General features: G+C 44.6%; 1 protein-coding gene across 3 annotated transcripts in view; it reads left to right on the plus strand.

The window, feature by feature from the left end:
* Positions 1-19,454, plus strand: part of Ptprm (protein tyrosine phosphatase receptor type M) — a 694,512-nt gene that overhangs the window by 612,519 nt on the left and 62,539 nt on the right. For all 3 annotated transcript variants that reach the window (XM_075956536.1, XM_075956537.1, XM_075956538.1), the window contains 2 exons: positions 3,738-3,814; positions 6,000-6,036. In XM_075956536.1, coding sequence (XP_075812651.1) covers positions 3,738-3,814; positions 6,000-6,036 — 114 coding nt within the window. The remainder of the gene's footprint in view (positions 1-3,737; positions 3,815-5,999; positions 6,037-19,454) is intronic.

Raw genomic sequence — 19,454 nt, forward strand, 5'->3', positions numbered from 1 at the left:
GTCCTGCCATCCTTGAAGGGGCTGTTTCCATGGAGATCGGGGTGATAGCGGAGAACGGAGGAAGGGTAGACTAAGAGCGTTCATGCTTTCTTTGAGTTGTGTGGACTCCATACAGCGTACGTTTGCCTTCTCACACCGCTGAACAGCTGTCTCCACCGTGCATCTCCAGAAAACTTTTCATCTCTCAGATGTGAAACTGCATGGAGTTCCTAAACAGCTCTCCATGCCTCCCTCAGCCCAGCCCCAACTAACGTCCGCGGCATTTCCTTCTGTCATTTCCCGCCATGAAACCTCATGAGCAGAGCCCCACAGAATTCGCCCTTTTGTTCTTTTGTATCTTGTGTGTTTCACACAGAGCAATGTCTTCAGAGTAGACTCCTTAGCTTATTGTTGGAAGGCACCAATTATTGTTCAGGAAACCACCAATCAGGTCTAGACCTGGACAGTAGCTGGGATCCCAGAAGACCCCGGTGTACCTTGTTCTGATCACAGCCTGCTGCTTCCACCTCTGAAGCAATGATTATTGGGCTGGGACTGGGGCTCGGTGATAGTGTTTCCCTAGCATGCATGAGGCCTGAGTTAGATACAGAACGCAGAGCGAGACAGAAACTACAGTGATCTGATAGAAACTGTTTTCTTTTTCCCCTTACGTTGCGTACCTCCCAGCAGAATCATCGCAGAAAAAAATAGAATGCATAATATGAGCAACATAAAAAACATTTTGACATTGCCAGTGATTATACTGAATAGAAACATACAAAAATAAGCACAAAATAATATGTCTTCTTTAACCCAGTATAGCATGAATATTAACATTTGAACATGTAATCGATATGAAATTGTAAGTTGGGCATTTTACTCTTTTTGTCCTACTTTGTACCCAATATGGTAGCTATCTGACTACTTATGGCTATTTAAATTTAAAGTCATTGAAATTGATACAATTAAAAAGTCAGGGGGTAGAGAAAGAGCTTATTAGTTAAGAGCACTGGCTGCTCTTCCAGAGGACCTGAATTCAATTCCCAAGCACCCACAAGATGGCTCACAATTTCAGTTCCAGGGGATCCAATGCCCTCTTCTGGCCATAAGTACACACATGGTACACAGACATACACACAGGCAAAATACCTCCTACACACAATTTTTGTTTATTCTAAAAAGTCAGTTCCTCACTCTAACCACAATCCATGTGCTCAGTTACTGTGCATGACTAGTGACTGTTATGCAGAAGAACAGTGGTGTAGAACATTGCATCTGTGCAGAACAGTGGTGTAGAACATTGCATCTGTGCAGAACAGTGGTGTAGAACATTGCGTCTGTGCAGAACAGTGATGTAGAACATTGCGTCTGTGCAGAGGAACAGTGATGTAGAACATTGCATCTGTGCAGAACAGTGATGTAGAACATTGCATCTGTGCAGAACAGTGATGCAGAACATTGCATCTGTGCAGAACAGTGATGTAGAACATTGCATCTGTGCAGAACAGTGATGTAGAACATTGCATCTGTGCAGAACAGTGATGTAGAACATTGCATCTGTGCAGAACAGTGATGTAGAACATTGCATGTATGCAGAGGAACAGTGATGTAGAACATTGCGTCTGTGCAGAAAAACAGTGATGTAGAACATTGCATGTATGCAGAGGAACAGTGATGTAGAAAATTGCATCTGTGCAGAACAGTGGTGTAAAACATTGCATCTGTGCAGAACAGTGATGTAGAACATTGTGTCTGTGCAGAGGAACAGTGATGCAGAACATTGCATCTGTGCAGAACAGTGATGCAGAACATTGTGTCTGTGCAGAGGAACAGTGATGTAGAACATTGCATCTATGTATAAAAGGAGTGATGTAGAACATTGCATGTATGCAGAGGAACAGTGATGTAGAACATTGCATGTATGCAGAGGAACAGTGATGTAGAAAATTGCGTCTGTGCAGAACAGTGGTGTAGAACATTCCATCTATGTAGAAAGGTCAGCAGAGATCATTGCTAGTGTTCTGTGGGTGGCTTTCCTCTGCTGAGGCTTGTGCTTATGTGGTTTGTACATGTATCTATAGTTCATTTATTGTTACTACAAAGTAGCATCCCACTTCATAACTTAGTAACATTTTGTTCATTGTAAGCAATATTTCTAGGCACATTGTTATTTCCCTCAGGATGCACTTAGCATCAGCTTCTTGCTGCTGACACATAGGATGGGTATGGGTATCTGCATCTTTACCACACGATGGCAAATTCTTTTCTGGGTGCTCGCAATCATGTTCATGTTAACTGCCAGCATCCGAAAGTCCCTATTGTGCCACGCCCTCACCTACACGTGGCACTGTGACCCTTTCTAGTGGCTATCCAGTGATACCTCTTTGTGAGCTGGATTCCCCATTATTCATAAATAAAAAAGGCAATGGTGTGCTCCATAGGAACACATAGTCAAGATAGAGAGAGGAAACACATGGTAGGTGTCTCCTGTGTGCATGCTTATATATTATATACAATGTTTTATTTTACATAGATGGCTACTATCCTTAAGTAGGTCTGATCTGTAAGGGAGAAAGATGTGTACAACACGGATACATAAGATCATGAAGAGGCAAATTGAAGGTCTACCTAAGCTGTAAGGTCAGCTCATATCTGCTCCCTTTGGGGGGAGCTAGCTAAGAGCCTGACATGTGCAGAACAGCTGCATTTGGGTTCTGTTAGAGCATCTTTCTCTCAGAATCTCTGGTGACATCAGCAGAACTGTCTAGGCTGCTATTTTTTTAAAATATTATTTATTCATTTATTATGTATACAATATTCTGTGTGTCTGCCTGCAGGGCAGGAGAGGGCATCAGATCTCATTTCAGATGGTTGTGAGCCACCATGTGGTTGCTGGGAATTGAACTCAGGACCTTTGGAAGAGCAGGCAATGCTCTTAACTGCTGAGCCATCTCTCCAGCCCTAGGCTGCTCTTTACAATGGCCACATACATGTATGAGCTCTTCTGGCAAACGCAGAGACTGTAACAGTCCACACGCATCCATCCCACCAACAACCCACCACCCCTCGGCTGCTAACACAGGAAAGATACGTGTAGGAAAATACTGGTTTGAAACACACTCATTCTGATTCTTAAAGTCGTGGGTGTTATAGGCAGCCTTCAGCATGTGAAGCCGTGTATGAGATTTGGGGAAGCTGTTCAAACTTCCAAGAAATAACTTTTGTGGGTTAAGAGTTACACATATGGGTCTCTAGCTTTTACAGTAGTGTATGTGTTTCAGTGATTAAAAAAAAGATTTGTTATTTAAAAAAAACTATAGATCCTAACCTTTATAGCAAAATGGGAAGTTTAGAAGGTGTGCAATGTTTATTACTAATCTTGTTAGTGAGCTTTCTATTACTATGTCAAAATACTTGAGCAAAGGTAAAAAGAAAGGTTTGCTTGGGCTCGAGTTTTCAGAGTTCCAGCCCATTATTAGTATGCTTTATTGCTTGGCCATGTGAGAGAAAATCATCTTGATAGGAAGTGCCTGGTAGACTTTCTCCTCATCTCCCTCCCCCCGCCCCAGCTGGAGCCACTAGTTCCCCCATAAGACTGCAGGCTTGGTGCTAAGCCTTCAAGGGATGTCAAATTCCATACTGCAGCCATGTTTAGGGCCAATTCGTGCATGGGGGGAGAGTCTGTGTGCTGCACAGAAGTTCTGAGGCTGGGACAGCCGGGGGGTCGCCCTCATTCATAGCTGTTTTCTCTTCTGCAGATGATCACTCGCGGGTGCGGCTGCAGATGCTGGACGGAGACAACAATTCCGACTACATCAACGGCAACTACATCGATGTATGTATTTTACAGCTGCCGATCAACCCAGGCTTCCCGTTACACACCACACCCCAGCTCCGCCGCGCAGTTAGTCGATGTGTGTCAGCGGCATCCACAAGCAAGCGTCAGAGTCCCCCACGCTCCACAAATGCAGCCTGTTTGGGGAGAAACGTATTAGTCCCTCCCTATACCCTCTTTGCTTAATGTGTACTAAGGAACTGTTTTTACATTTTTGTCAACAACTTAAAGATGTTTGCATATTAATGGGACAAAGCTGTCTAATTACTAACGCGGTGATTTGCAGGCGCTTGTCAGCGCTGTACTTTTAAGTCGCCTTCAAAGTCATCCGCAGCTGTTCACCAGGACTTCCAAGGCAGGCAAGGCGTGTCATTAAATATGCAAACTGTTTAATTATTGAATATGGCTGCCTTGTTCATCCTGCGTCATGTTCACTTAATGTCTTACGTTAGGATAAATTCTTTAAGAGACAGCTTGTTTTCAGTCGGGGGGAAAAAAAGGGATGGAATCAGAAGTAGGAAATCCCGAGCACCCTGTGGCGCCCTGCAAGACTCAGACCCCAAGAGCAGATCCGTTTCCTCCCATCCCCAGGCATGTGCTGGTTTAGCACTTCCAAGGACCGATCTTTGCCACGTGTATGGGAAGTTTCCCTAATCCCAGAATCTAGAGTCCAAACTTTTGCAGTGTTGACACAAGGCCACCTCATGTGACAAGCTGCAGTCAGCGTTACAGCCCGCAGCTTAGTGTCACCAGTGACAGAGGGCCTCCCCGCACCTCAGCCGTAAGGCATCAACGCTGTTCCCGCAGAGTTAAATTACTATACAGATTGCCTGAAGGCTGTATGGCTAAAGTGCGTGAAACACAAGTGACTTTATGTCTGGACCCCATTCCCAGAGTGTCTGATTCCACTCCCTCTCACATCAATCATTAATCAAGAAAATGCCCTACAGACTTGCCTACAAGGCTGATCTTTTAAAGGCTTTTTTTTTTTTCAATTAAGATTGCGCTTCTCAGATATGTCTGGGTTTGTGTCGAGTTGACAAACCAACCAGCGCAGGGTATTGAGGGGATCTCCAACTGGTAAGGGACACGGATGAAGACTGAAAAATAGGTCGTCGGTAACACGGGCCAGCCTGGAACAGCATGGGCTAGCTCAGTCATCAGATGCGTCCCTCCTGTCTCCTCAATACTTTCTACGGCAGTAGACTTGCAGAATAAGGAAATCAATGTTCTTTCCTTAGGGGCATCCAAAAGCTAACAAATACATAATTCTCTAAGGAATTCTATGTAATATTGGTTTCAAATCTGTCTTTTAAGATGTGGGCGAGTCCATTTTATGACAAAATTGCAGCCTTTCTTATTCATTGCTGTTGACTCAAGAGCAAAAATAATCTAATATATAGGCATTTAAGGCGTCTGAGAAATCTGTATTTTCTTTCCAAATTTTTTTTTATGTTTTCTGGTTATCTTTGAGAACAGTATTTAGGGGACTCTCCAGGGACAGAAATATATTAAGGTCCACAATGCTACAGTATGTACTAGAAGTAATTTTCTCTGAATTGACTTTTATCTTTCCCAGATACTTGCCTTATGATATCTTTGCCTCCTGCTTTCTTTGTCCCCAGTTTAATCGTTTTTGCTTCCTATAGGGTCATGATTAAAAGAGGGGCTCTTTTATAAGCTCTCCTTCTCTAAACCCTGGCTCTTGGCCGTAGCATCGTATCTTGGTAGGAGGAGTGTTTGAGAACGGTTCTGAGCGTTGCTAATGATGGAGCTGTCTATATTGATAGAGCATAGTGTGCGTTAAGTCCTCGGCACACTGCCAGTGACATCCCCAATGCAAACAAGATGCTATTGAACATTCCCAGCCATCCACACCTTAATAAGAGCCTTAGTCACTTTAGTTTAGAGAATCCATAAATTGATAGCTCTTCCTGCTCATCCATCATCTCATGGCCCGTGTATAATGAAGTTCCTTGCACTTCTGCACAGCATCCAGAAAGTTGTATTCGAGGCGCCTTCACTTGGCAAGACAAACTAAATGATTCTGTGTCTGGTACTGAGCCATTGAGGGATGCAGGGGTTGGTGTTGGGATGCGCAGTCTTTCCCCCGGACTCAGGCTGTGACTTCTGTGGTGCCCATCGACTTGAAATTTATCAAATATTCTTTCTCATTTGTTTTTAGGGCTATCATCGACCCAATCATTATATCGCAACCCAGGGTAAGTTTATTTCGGCTCTCACGCCTGTCTTTTGTTGCTTGGTCGTCTTAATCACTTCACACTTACCACCCATGGCCTCGTGAAAATATTTTACATGGAGTACATTGTGTTCCTAGCATTGACACGGGTGCAATTCTTTATCCAGTAGAAGTTTTGGTGCTGTCGTCACTGATTTAGAACATCGTGTTGAGATCATTAAAAGAAATGTGCTCGCTGACTCATGACTGAATTCAGTCTAAATGCTTTTGGAATTAGTCTACCCTTTGCAAGAATGTATTCAATATTTTCTACGTGGCTCTGGAGAGAGTTGGGGAGAAGAGTGCCCGGTCGTAAGTGTGTGCTGGCTACTGTCTGTCCACAGAACTGTGCTAGTCCCCGCTGGGGAGCCACTGTTGACCCAGTGGTTGAGTTTAGGGGGCAGCTATGAGGTGGCCTGCGTGTATCTGGGTAGGCACGATGCACAGAGTGTCACTGAGAGGCGCAGGTAACCTGTATGCACAATTGGAAATGGGTGAGGCTGTTCTAATGCAATGGCCACACAGCAGCAGGACTTGCGGGTGATAAATGTCGCGGTTGAAGACCTGGTAGCAGGAAGCTCATACTTCCAAGGTGGGATGCAGATGGCAAACCCTTTTCATAAGGGGAATGAAGGAAAGCTAGAGGACATGCTGAGGAGTGTCGCCATGGCAACATCTCTGCGTGCTCTTCTCTGTGGCAGATGAGGGTGGTCAGTCATCTAGGAAGGGCTGAGAGACAAAGTTCTGTGTGTGGGTCATCCTAAAAGATAACTTAGTGGCTGGATATGAATGAGTTAAAGAAGTGTTAAAACACAGAGAAGACCCAGCAAGGTCAAAGAACATGTCTTTCTCCATTTTTTTTTAACTTAATCATTCTTGCTGGTGATCTATTTGTGTTAGCTTTACAATGCCACAACAAAAGGCCTGAGAGTATCAGCTGATAAACAAGGCCATTTTGCCATCTTACTGTTTTCAGTCCACGACTAACCTTCCCTGTTGCTGAGGGTCTGTGGCCACGCAGTACGTCCTGACAAGGGTCCAGTGAAAGGTGCTCCTCACCTCATGCTAGAGAAACAGAAAAGGGAAAGGAAGAGAAGGGTCTGGGTCCCAACATCCCTTGATGACCCATGACCTCACATGTTGTGATGTCTTCCAAAGCTTCCACCCACTTCTTCCCCCGGTACCAGGCTAGGAACTAAGGGTCTTTATTGGGGCATATGAGGGCCAGCTGGGGGACCATTACATCCTAGAAAAGGCAGCTAGCTATGGGTTCCACATCGACAGATCAGCGGAGCATGAACTGAAACTATTTGGGGGACCTCATGCATTGCATGTGTCCAGAACTTTCTGCCTTATCATTATCCCCCAAATGATGCAGCATAGCAACCAAGTGTACAGCCTTTGCACTGCAGTGTCCTGAGTCTCATGGAGCTGGTTTAAAGCATTCAGAGATTAGAAGCAAACCGCAACACCTTTGGCCGTAAGAGATTAGAGCATCTCCTGACGTTTGCAGCCTCGGGTTCCTGGCCCCAGTCTACCAGGGACTTGGAGGATGGCTGCATTTGAAATGTAGCTATCAAAAACATAAACAGGGAACCGGATTCACCTAACCCTCAGATAAGCAGCTGCATCTGGCCACTCCCTGTGGTGCTATTGTTGGGCAGCGCTGTGTGTGAAAAGCTCTGGGATTAGACAAGATAAAGACTGTAGGGTCTTGAACCTACCTAATAGGGATGGCTTCATAAAGAAACTGAGTAGCCCCGTGTTCTCACATCACAACCAGGGTCATGAGAACTTAACCCTGCCCTGTCTCTAAACGCTATTCCTTTTCTGTGACATGGAGTTAGTGACGGCTCCTTCCAAGGTCTCTTACCTGGGCAGATGCGCACTCTTCCTTAGAGTGCCCAGTGGGAAGTGCCACAGGCTAGCCCTATACATACACACTCGTCTGACAAGTGCACAGTGGAAAACTGCCACAGGCTAGCCCTTCACGTGCTCTCTCTTTCTTAGAGTGCCCAGTGGAAAGCTGGCACAGACTAGCTCCACACAGTGGCTGCCAGGACCGTGAGCAAGCAGGGCCTGGTGTAGCTTCCTGCAGGCAGGCAAGAAGAATGAGTGCTGAATTGATTCTCAGCACCTTCTGGACCCTGCTGTCTCCAAACTAACCTCATCCGTGCTCTTTGGCACGCACTCTTGGTGTGCTGGCGTGGGTTCTGAGGGCCTTCCAAGTGCTCTGAAGCAGGCATCACAGCGTCTGATTTAATAACATTGACCGCATCTGGGACTGGCCACTTCTTATAACGCATGTGAAATTTTGGTTGTTAAATGTCCCAAATTCCCCTTAGCTTGTCGATCCAGCAATTTGATTGGTACCCCATGCTTTCCATATCTCCTTCCAAGGAGCTTCTTTAAACATTCCTTCCATAAACATCATATAACTAAATCTCTTTGGAATGTTCAAGATTTCTACGACTAAATAACCATCTCTCCACGCTGTCCTTCAGAACTTTTCTCGATCGATTTTTCTCCACACCCAAGGGGGATGACTCTCTCTGAAGAAAATAACACTAGCAAAACCACTTTGTGCAGAATGAGCTTGAATGAATGACACTTCCCTCCTTGATAGCCAGCTCAGCCTTCCCGTTGCCGGGTGATAATGAGAAGAAGCATCCAGAGGTAGCTGAGGACTGGCAGGTGGAGGCCTGTCCTTCACAGAGAAGGTCCAGTGCACTTTGTCCAGACCCTGAAGGCCCTGCCTCGCTGTGGAATGCGCTCACAACTGTTCCCCTCACTGCCCATGGGAGCGACACCTGCCTGCAGATCAGGATGCTGGGGTTAGAAAGGTAGACTCTTCTTTCACATGTATGCCACAAGCATTGAGTGGCCACAGACGGCCAGTGAGAAAGGCAGCTGGCCATCTTGTCATTGGCACGAGCAGCTTCTGTGTACTCATGGACGACCTCCCAAAGCCACCAATAATGCTCTATTCTGAGAAGTCAGCGAGACAGGCATAGAGGACTAAGAAAGAGCCAAGTTTTAATTCCTTCCTTACTCTGTGTCCCTCAGTATTTGGTACTAGCATAATTCTGGGAAAATATGTACCAAATTTACAAATGTACAAAAAAGTAACAAATCTGCATGCTCTCTCTCTCTCTCTCTCTCTCTCTCTCTCTCTCTCTCTCTCTCTCTCTCTCTCTAACTTCAACTTTAAAGATTGGATTTATTGGAGAAAAACAAAAAACCTCAACCCAAAGAATGGGATTTTTCATCTCAAGATATCTCCCAGGGATCTCCAGATTACAAATCATTTGCATGCTCTCACAGCCTAGATTATTCCCAAGAGGTTATAGTATAGATTGTCACCAGGTTTCTTTAATGCAAAGGCCATCTCTTCCCTCATAGCATTCCCAGACTTCTCAGTATTGATTTCACACCAATATCAGACTTTGGTCTTAATGATAATGTTGGTATTTCCAAAGATGAAAAAGATCTATTTCAAACTTAATATTTTTTATTGTATTGTTTTGGGGCGGAGTGTTTGTTTTCAGAATGCTTTTCCTGTCCGCCTGTGTTAGTTCTTTTCTGTCTAGGTTGATGGTCCAGTATGAATATCATCACCATCTGAACGATACATTCATACAACTGTAACATGTCAGATTCATGACTCAGCAAGTCGGAGGAGAGTAGGAGAGGGTTTCAAACACCCAACTCGCAGCAAGGGGGTTTGCCAGTGGCTAGGCTAGCTCAGAGTTGATCATAGTTCACAATCACAGCGCCACCCATGGAGTGGGCCTCAGATGGGATGGTAAACATTAAAAACCACTCCGTGTCCTGACCAGGAGAGCTCCTGCTGACTTCCTGATGGGCACCAAGGGGGTCTGCACGAAACCGGCTTATTGCTTAGCTGCATTTTAAAAGCTGACTTCAGGAGAATCCTGCTTTAGCCAACATAGGGAAGGAAACCTCAAAAGAAAATCTGTAAGTGACTTTCTCTTATGGTGGGTGTTGTTTGTGAACACTGTCCCCCTTTCTGCCTTCTGCGCGCTCTCTCTCTCTCTCTCTCTCTCTCTCTCTCTCTCTCTCTCTCTCTCTGTCTCATTTTCATGTTTCATCTATATTTTTATTTTTTTTATTTTTTAACGTGGTTCTGGTTTCAATTGGCACACAATTGTGCACACTTACAGGGGGCAGCATAACACTTGAATGTATGTTTGCAATGTGTGGTGACCAGGCCAGAATGACTGAAATTTTCCATGTGTGCCAGGAGCATTTTGAATCCTTTCTGGCCATCCTGAGGTCGTTGTTAATCGCCGTGGACGCTTAGTGGCATTTGGTGTGTGGAAGCTCTTCTCTCGGGGTTGATACTGTGGCTCAGTAACAGAAAACTTTGCCAAGATGCGCAGGGTGCTGAGTGCCTTCCCCACCCCAGAAGTTGTTCCTCCTCTGCAGCTGCACACTGTACCTCTTCCTCACTCCAAACAAGCCTTTTCCAGAGTGCACTCAAGGCTCCCCCTCTTTCTAGGGGGGCCACTTGACTCTCAGGCCTGGACTACATGCTCAGCCTTCAAAAACAAAATCATTACGTGAGCATAGAACCCAGCACCTCCCTGCTAGCCAGTAGTGCTTCTCACTGCCACGCAACTTAGCAGGTTTTCTATGATACAATCTCTTAATTCTTGTCTCTCAATTGAAACTGCCTTAAGCACCATCATTTTTACCGTGATAAGTTTAAGAAACTATTATTAAAATGATGTCAAATTAACTTCAAGCTGAAGGGCCCTCGAGTTCTAATCTTTCACACTGTGGCTACAGTCAGTGGGGTCCGGGCTTCTGTTGCCTTTTGGGGTTTTTCTCGCTTGTGTGTTATTGTTTTACATTTGTTCCCCCAAAGTTTATGTCTGCTGATTTCCCAACAGTTTGGGTATTTATATTGGAAAAAGACTCAGCGATAAGAAAGTAAATGAATGGACCCCAAGACTGATATTTATGTCTTTCAAATCAGCTACCTTGGAGATCTACACTGTAGTCCAAAGGTCTGAGTTCAAACCTATGCTGAAGCTGAAGTTCACAGAAGCTGTCTGAGCCTCCTGAATTTATTGGGGTGGAAACTTAGTGTTTGGGAAGTAGCGGCCCATTGGATTCTCTCCACAGCGTCTCCTCCGTTCTTGCACGTAGCACAGCAGTTTGTTGCCACAAATACGGAGGTAGGTGCCTAGGTGCCAGTATTGCCCACAGGTGGTAGATGAGGAACCCAGTCACCAGAAACAGAACAAACCCCAACCTCCAGCACCTCACATTCTGAGGATTAAATTCATTTGTGTAAACGGCGTCTTCATCTGAGCTATTGATTGCTCTCAAGAGAGCATAGCTTCATGCTTAGGGAGGTAGATGCCACGGCATCTAGAGACTAGTAGATGTCATAGAAACATCAAATTACCTCCTCCTGCACTGGCCTTGGACATGCACTGAGCCCACACAGAGTATGCCGTACTAATCAGGTACTAAAAATGTAAATACCCCTTAGTAAATTCTAGAGCCTAAACTTCACTTTTTCCTACATGGAGAAACTGGAACTGAACATCACTAAGAAGGCTTGGCACAGTCTTTAGAGACCATTGCCTTGGGAGACTCAGCATCCAGACGGGCCCTGTGACTCATGCCCTTGGCTTTCTCCCTGCCTGCCTTATGCTCAGAGACTGCTGCTGGTTATCATCATGGTATCAAGCCATACTGGCAGAGAGCACACAGGTAGATCTAGAAAAGGAACACCAGGTAGAAATGTCTGTGTCTGTCAGGCAACCCTGGGACAGCCTGGCAGGTGATGACAGAGAGTTGTTCTGAAGCAGGATGAGTGACAGGGTCATTCAGTGAGTAGTACCAAGCAACTGGTCAATGGCCCACACCATGCGGATGCTTGGTAGAAGGGCGAAAATGTGTGAATATACAAGACTTAGCCAGGTGAAAAGAAGAGGTCACGCCGGCCCCACAAGGCCTCTGCCCTGGGGAATACATAACTATCATATCCACAGTGACATGTCTGTCTCTTTCTTCAGGCAAGGGATGCCCAGCTCCTAGTCCACGGAATACTTTTCTTTAGGTATGTCTTCAGAAACAGCCTGACTCATGTAACTGATCTGACTTAGCACTGTTCCTGTTTGCACAAGTAGTCGTCCCCCGCCAGATCCCGGCCGCCCAGTGTGCCTTATTGAATTAATTTTGACTGCCATCCTTGGTCCATTCTTTGAGGAATGAGAAGTCTGAAGCTTTTTGAGTCCAGAGATTTGCATCTGGGGGCCAACGTCACTGTGAACACGACAGAGTGATGGTGTCTAGAGGGGACGGAGATTACAGAGCCTCAGTAACCCACAAAGAGGAAACCACTCCGGTGGCTTCTTCCTGTGGGGACAGGAGCCTGGTTTTCTCTTGCTTTCATTCTCTCTGTGTTCCAGACAGATGAGCTGGCTTCTGCATCCCTAGCTCAGAATCCACCCCCAGGCTCGGGTGTAGTCAACACAGGGCTCTCAAGAGCTCACACGACTTTCAGTGGCAGCCATTCTCGGAGTGGAAGGTTCTCGAGGCCCCTGTACCCATTACACATACTTCACTCTGTAAAGAACCATTTGTCCCCCACATCCTGGCCTCTAAGTGGAGATGACCACTTGAAATTATTCCCCAGTAGAATTGAAAGAGCTGGTTTCATTCATAAAAATCTCGGCATTCACTGACAGCATTTGTTTCTCTGCCCCCAGCACCCAGGTGCCTAGTTTTCCACCTCTAACTTCTCTGTCACTCCTGGTCCTGTTTCTCCTGGCTGAGTGGTTCCTACATCATCAGCCAGTGGCAGGTCGTGTTATGGACTCATTTGTTTTGGCCTCTTTGAGACTAGTGAAATGAAGCACTCTTCAGCTTCCAACGCTAAAGGGGGCCAGGGCTTTGAAAAAAAAAAATCATGTGATTTCCCACAAACAGCGATCGCCAAACTAAGGATTCCGGCCACATTTACAGGAGGCAAGCTGCACCGTGCACTTGTTTCTGGCCGTCTTAGTATGCACAGTTGCGATGACAGTTCATCCAGAAAATTCCTTTTAACAACCCAAGTTTATATCCAGAGTTATTGGCCCAACTGACCAGTGGTCTAAGTCATAGATGTCTCTCGTGCCTGTATTCCTAATAAACCCACACTGAGAACACTTAAAGACACATTCAGACTAAAAAGAATAGTGATAAACAGAGAAATGAGATCCCAGCCACCTATGTCCTTATGGGACAGAAGTATGTCCCGAAATAATGGGGCTTCAGCTTAATTCAACCAGAATAATGTAAAGTCAGGTGATAGTCATGCATAACTCTTTATTTGCTTGTAATTTATTTTCCTTTTACATTATTTTTGGTATGTTTATGGGATATAATTTCTATCTACATATGAATCACAAGGTTACCAGGGTAGTTAGTCTGTCCGTCATCCCAGATGCCTATCATCCTTTTGTGGGAAGGACATTAAAGATCCTATGCTATAGCTATCTGGAACACACAGCCCGTGTTTATTACAGTGTCTCTGATAATGGCCACGATACAGAACCAGTGTGTCTATTGACGAATGGATGTATTTTTGAAAATATAATATTTTAAATCAGTCAGACACATAGAGACGAACATTACATGATCTCTCTTACACACTAGATTTGAAACCATCCCAACAAAGGCTTTTTAAATCTTTCAGAGGAATTTAGGTTTATGTCTCATATGAAGTTAAAAGACACAAAATACCAAGGTTTACAATTGTTAAAAAAAAACAAAACACTTTTTAGTTTCTCAGTCCATCCTCTTTAATTTTGGGGGATATTTAGTAGAAAGAGTTGGAACTTGAGGAAGAAATGTATTTAAGTGGCCTCTGTCCCTATATGTGGACTCATGTCTGCAGAAGTAGCCACCAACTGTGTGGACAGCTGAGGAGAAAGTCAAAACCATGTGGCAGAGCTACTCTCCTAAGGGACATTTAGTTCAACAGGGGATTAAATACATAGATACTTGAGGTCCCTCTTTTTTTCCAGGTTCATCCCTTTGAAATGAGAGTTCTAACTTCATTTCCACATATGCTCCATGGTGCTGGTTTTTCTGGGCCTCAACACCATGCACCTTACAAAGCCAAGCCATTCCTTTGAAATACCAGGCCGTTCAAAGCTCAACAACCAGCTTCATCTCTCTTCCAAATACTGGGCTCAGCACAGGGTCACAAAGTCGTCAGTGACCTCGGTATGACAGTGTGGAGCTTTTCTTGGGGTAGTACCAGGGTGGCTACTTTGTGGGGTTACTGTCCAGTCGGGGACTTTCTTAGATGGTTTATCTGCCATGTTTAGTGGGTTAGGAAGCAATGAGTGACGTTTCAGTTTCCTCTGTCTCTTGTCTCCTCATCTAAAATTCACTGCTAGAAATTTCCCGATGCTGGGCCTTATACCGCCATGGAGCGTTTGAGAGTACCTGCCCTCCGCAATGTCCAGGGAACCAATTTATCTCCATTTTATTCATTTATTAGGTGGATTCTCTTCTTGTTAAATAAAAGAGGATCCCACTTGTGTACTGAGGAAGGCTTAATTAAAGAGGATGGGAACTAACGAGAGCCTTTATTCCTTTGGCAGCCGCCCCTAAAGCAGGGTCTTCTCTCCACCGTTCCTGTGTGACAGAAAGCAACCAGGTCCTCTGGGCTGCCAAACCACTCCACTCTGAGCGCTGCTGCTTTCTGTCCTTGGTCATCTTCTCCCTGCACAAGTGCCTGACCTCAGTCTCTAAGAGTTCTCTCTCGAGACCAACACTGATGGAGACTCTGGGCCACAGTCAGTAGGAGGCTCTTGTGTTGCGGATACATGTCACAAGCTTCCCGTGGCTGAAGCACTTTGTCCTGTGCCCCCATCCCAGCTCCCCCTGCACATGGCATGCAGCCTGTGCCAGGCAGGGATCAGGGACCAAAAGTCCCAGCAGAAGCGATGCCAAGCACTGCCTTGTAGACAGATTGTTGCTATCCGCCACGCACCACCCCTTCAATCCTTGCCTGTGGTGCAGTTGGTCGTCAGGGGCCCAATCTGTACCAGATCTGTTTTGTCTGTCTCCGCCTTCCAGATCAAGTGCTGCAAAAACCTCTGCATTCCCAGTCCCAGGGTACTCCTGCAAGCTGAAAGGGCTTGTTCAGCTGCGGCAGAGGCATGATTCTGGAACAATGCTGAGCGTAGTCCATAGAGAGTAAATCCAAGTAACGATCTGCGTAGATGGAATTCCCAGAAACGCTCTGAGACATGATAATACCGAGTTATAGGAGCAGTTCTCCACCCATGACTTCACTCCTAACTCTACTTTGCGTATACAGCGTGGTCACAATCTGACCTTTGAATGCTGGCATTAACATTCCGTCTGTATACACACATGCTTTGAGTCAGTAACTGGTCCAAGACACCCTGCACCCTGAGAGGCCTTAAAGGAGAGCCGTTACTAGACAGTTACTATATGGATTTTATACGGTTACTATATAGTAACTATATGATTACTCTATGGGTACCATAGAGTTAGAGTGTGTAGCTTGAAAGCCAACTTTGCCAGCAGGTTACTATATGGTTACCATATGGCTGCTATATGGTTACTATAGAGTTAGAGTGTGTAGCTTGGAAGCCAGATTTGCCAGAGGTTAATATATAGTTACTATATGCAATTACTACATGATTACTATATGGCTACTATACAGTTACTATATGGTTACCATACTGTTATTACATGGTTACTATACAGTTACTATATGGTTACTATACAGTTACTATATGGTTACTATACAGTTACTATATGGTTACCATATGGTTACTATATGGTTACTATACCATTACTATATGGTTACCATACAGTTACTATATGGTTACTATACCGTTACTATACAGTTACTATATGATTACTATAGAGTTAGAGTGTGCAGCTTAGAAGACAGCTTTGCTAGCAACCTCCCAGACAACATTAACTACCACCCTACCAACCTTACAATGTTACCAATCTCTCAGTGGCAGAGGGAAGTCAGGCTTTGTCCCAAACATAGTGCAAACCCACAGGCTACTCACAGACTGTCATGAAAACAATACACCCTGCACCTGTCGGTGCTCCCTCCCTGTGCCTAAGAGAATCACTGTGCTTCACCCACATCCTTTACTCCCTTCAAAGTACAAAGATGCTCAGCACTGTGAACTTTTGACCAAAGGTAAATTTGGATTAGTAGACAATTAGCTTCATCACAAACTGGAAGCAACATTTTCGCCTTAAAAAAAAAAATGTTTGAAACACTGCCCATACCCACACTGTAACACATAAACACACACATCCAGTGTGGACATACAAACAAAACCAAAGGACTCTTCTATTCCCTCTACACAAGAAAGCAAACTTAGATCTCAAAGATACTTCATTTTCTTGTGTAACGATATTGGGGTTCTGGGTGGGCAAAAGAAGGTAGTCTGAAATTCAATTTACAGTCTTAAATTTTTCTTCATCCTTTTTTAAAATTTTTACTGGGACTTATTATATAGTTAATAACATTTCAGAAATGCCTAGACTTTATTCTGCTAAAGATAAATTCAAGAAAAAGAAAACCATGAAAGTATATAAAACATAAGAGAGAAGAAAGGAATTATAATAATAGCTAATTATACAGAAGTAAGCTTATTATACCTAGTGTAGGACAATACTGGTTTTAAAATGGGAAAGTAAAGATCAGAACTGATCTATCTTAGGACTTCTAAGGAAGACCATGGTGGTCAGTTGACTGTATCTTTAGTAAGAGACCCATGGAGCTTGGGGGATGGCTCAGAATGTGGAGTGCTGGCCTTGCAAGCATGAGGATCTGAATTCAGATCTCCAGAAATCACATAAAAAGACAGGCATGAAGGCATGTGCCTGGAGTCCCAGCACTGATCATAAGGAAGGCAGACACAGGCAATCCCAACCAGCCTGGCCAGCATGGTAAAGGTCCAGGCCAGTGAAAGACCTTGTCTCCAACAAAAGGTAGATGGCATCCGAAGATATCTGTGGTTGTCCTCTGACCTTCACACACACACAAATGTCAGACCCACAGGTATCCACAAACCCCCACGCAAGCAATATACATACACATGTATCAAAAAGATTATATATATTGTGTGATTGTTCAGACTTTAAAGTATTTACTAATTATTTCTAATTGACAGAATGAAGGGAGTAAAAACTGAGTTACTAACCTAGATAAGAGTTGAAGAGTTATAATTGCAATTGAGCTTCTGGGGATGTGTTTATTGTTGTGGGGGATGCTCTTGTACAGTGCGAAGATTTGTTATGCGTATTGGTTTAGTAAGACTCTGATTGGCGAGTAGCCAGGCAGAAAGTATAGGCAGGGCAACAAGACTAGGAGAATTCTGGGAAGAGGAAAGGCAGAGAGATGCAGTCAACAACAAGATTCAGAGGAAACAAGATGAGAATGCCTTACTGAGAAAAAGTACCAAGTCACATGGCTAAACATGGATGAGAATCATGGGTTAATTTAAGTTTAAGAGCTAGTTTTAATAAGTCTGAGCAATAGACCAACCAGCAAATAATTAATATAAGCCCCTATGTGTTTATTTGGGACTGAATGACTGTGGGACCAGGTAGGACAGAAACAGCCATCTACTGTGTGTGTGTGTGTGTGTGTGTGTGTGTGTGTGTGTGTGTGTGTGGCCAAGTGGCTTATACACATTTATAACTTGCTCCTAGTTAAATCCAACTAAGCCTTTCACGGTTGACTTCGAGGTTCATATGTTCTCGTGACACCCCGAAACCAATAGTTGAAGCTAGTAAGTGAAAAGCATGAATCATTTCATTTGCATTTCAGCCTAAAAGGAGAGGTGTGGGTGAAATGGACAATCCGCACGTGGCCATTGTGGTGTAGAGGAAAAGAACAGCTGAACGGTACAGCAGGAAAGGTGGGCCAAGCTTCGTGTGTGAGAATAGCACATGTGCACACTTTGGGTATGAGATTAACACATGTGCACACTTCGCGTATGAAAGTATCACACATGAACGCTTCGGGTGTGGGAATAACATATACGCAAGTCCCTGTAGAAGTACAGAAAGCAGTCGTGCACATGCTAATCAGAGTGAGCCATGGGCAGGAGAACCATTGTGTGGAAGTCGCGTGAATTTATAAAGCGTCTGACCTCACCATTCAAGTGACAGCTTCTGACGCTGCTTCTCCAAAGGTGTGTTTTACTATAACTTTGATGCCCACCCAGTTCCCCTTCTTGTGCACTCGCCGCTTAAAATTCCAGGGGACTGGTGAACAATAGCCCCTTAGTTCTAGACAGGAAGAGGTTTTGCCGTGGTGCTGGGCTTTGAAATCTGTGTTTTGTCATGCCATCATGTCCATTTTCAAACTCAGCTAAACTCGGGTGCTCTCCAGTTTTTCCCGTCACAGAATCACTCAGCATTAGCCCCTCATGCATTATGGGCTTTCCTTGTTTCTTTTAGCCATTTTCTCTTTGAGTTTGGAAAATGAGCAAATTGGACCCCATGTACCCAGCCGTCTCAGCGTTGGCTTTTTTTTTCTACAGCTTGAAGCCAAAGATTATTCATAAAACTCTACATTTTGCCGTAAGTAGCCTCGGGGGAGAGCCAATGCGTCTATCAGATAAGTGATGTTAAAGATGATTAACGGGAAAGCCAGCTGGGCTCCGTGTCACCGTTATCACTTCAGTCTGTAAAGCACAGTGGCACATTTTACCTTTTGCATTTGGCTTCTGCAAAAACGAAAAGCGACTAAATATGAAATTATGAGTCTGAGCGTTGTGGCGGTATCACGCTGGAAAACGGCATAAAGTTTTGCAGTCAAAACTTACTCGGGAGCCACTGAAGGGATGTCTAATCTCTGGCTGTTGAAAAACCGACTGCATAAAACCTAGTTTATCGCCAACAGCAACAGTACCAACAACGGATCAAAAATTTAAGGCCACTTTTATGTAGGCAGCAGGAGCTTTACAATTAATGCACAAGTCCCAGGCTTGGCTCTTCTCACGCCCATGCTGCACCCTGCATGGTCTTCGGTTCTGATGGGATGAACCCGTACACCAAAGCAGAAGCTAGGCCAGTGTCAGCCAAGTACCGTGGATTATCAGTAGCTCTGCCACCTCAGGGTTTGTGACCCCTGATCCACACTACAGCAATCGATCGTGATGTGGGACAGCCCGTAGCTCAATATCCTCACCCATTCAAAGGGTCTTAGTGTACCATAGGATTTTCCAAACTCCATCCATCTCTGGTTTTATAAATACTGCTTTTTCTTTTATTTCTTTAATTATCTATTTGAAAGATAGAAAAGAGAGAGAGATCCTGTGCAGGCCAGAAGGCAAGTTTTGGAGGTCTTCTCTC

Source organism: Microtus pennsylvanicus, chromosome 22, assembly GCF_037038515.1.
Source record: "Microtus pennsylvanicus isolate mMicPen1 chromosome 22, mMicPen1.hap1, whole genome shotgun sequence".
Classification (NCBI taxonomy): domain Eukaryota; kingdom Metazoa; phylum Chordata; class Mammalia; order Rodentia; family Cricetidae; genus Microtus; species Microtus pennsylvanicus.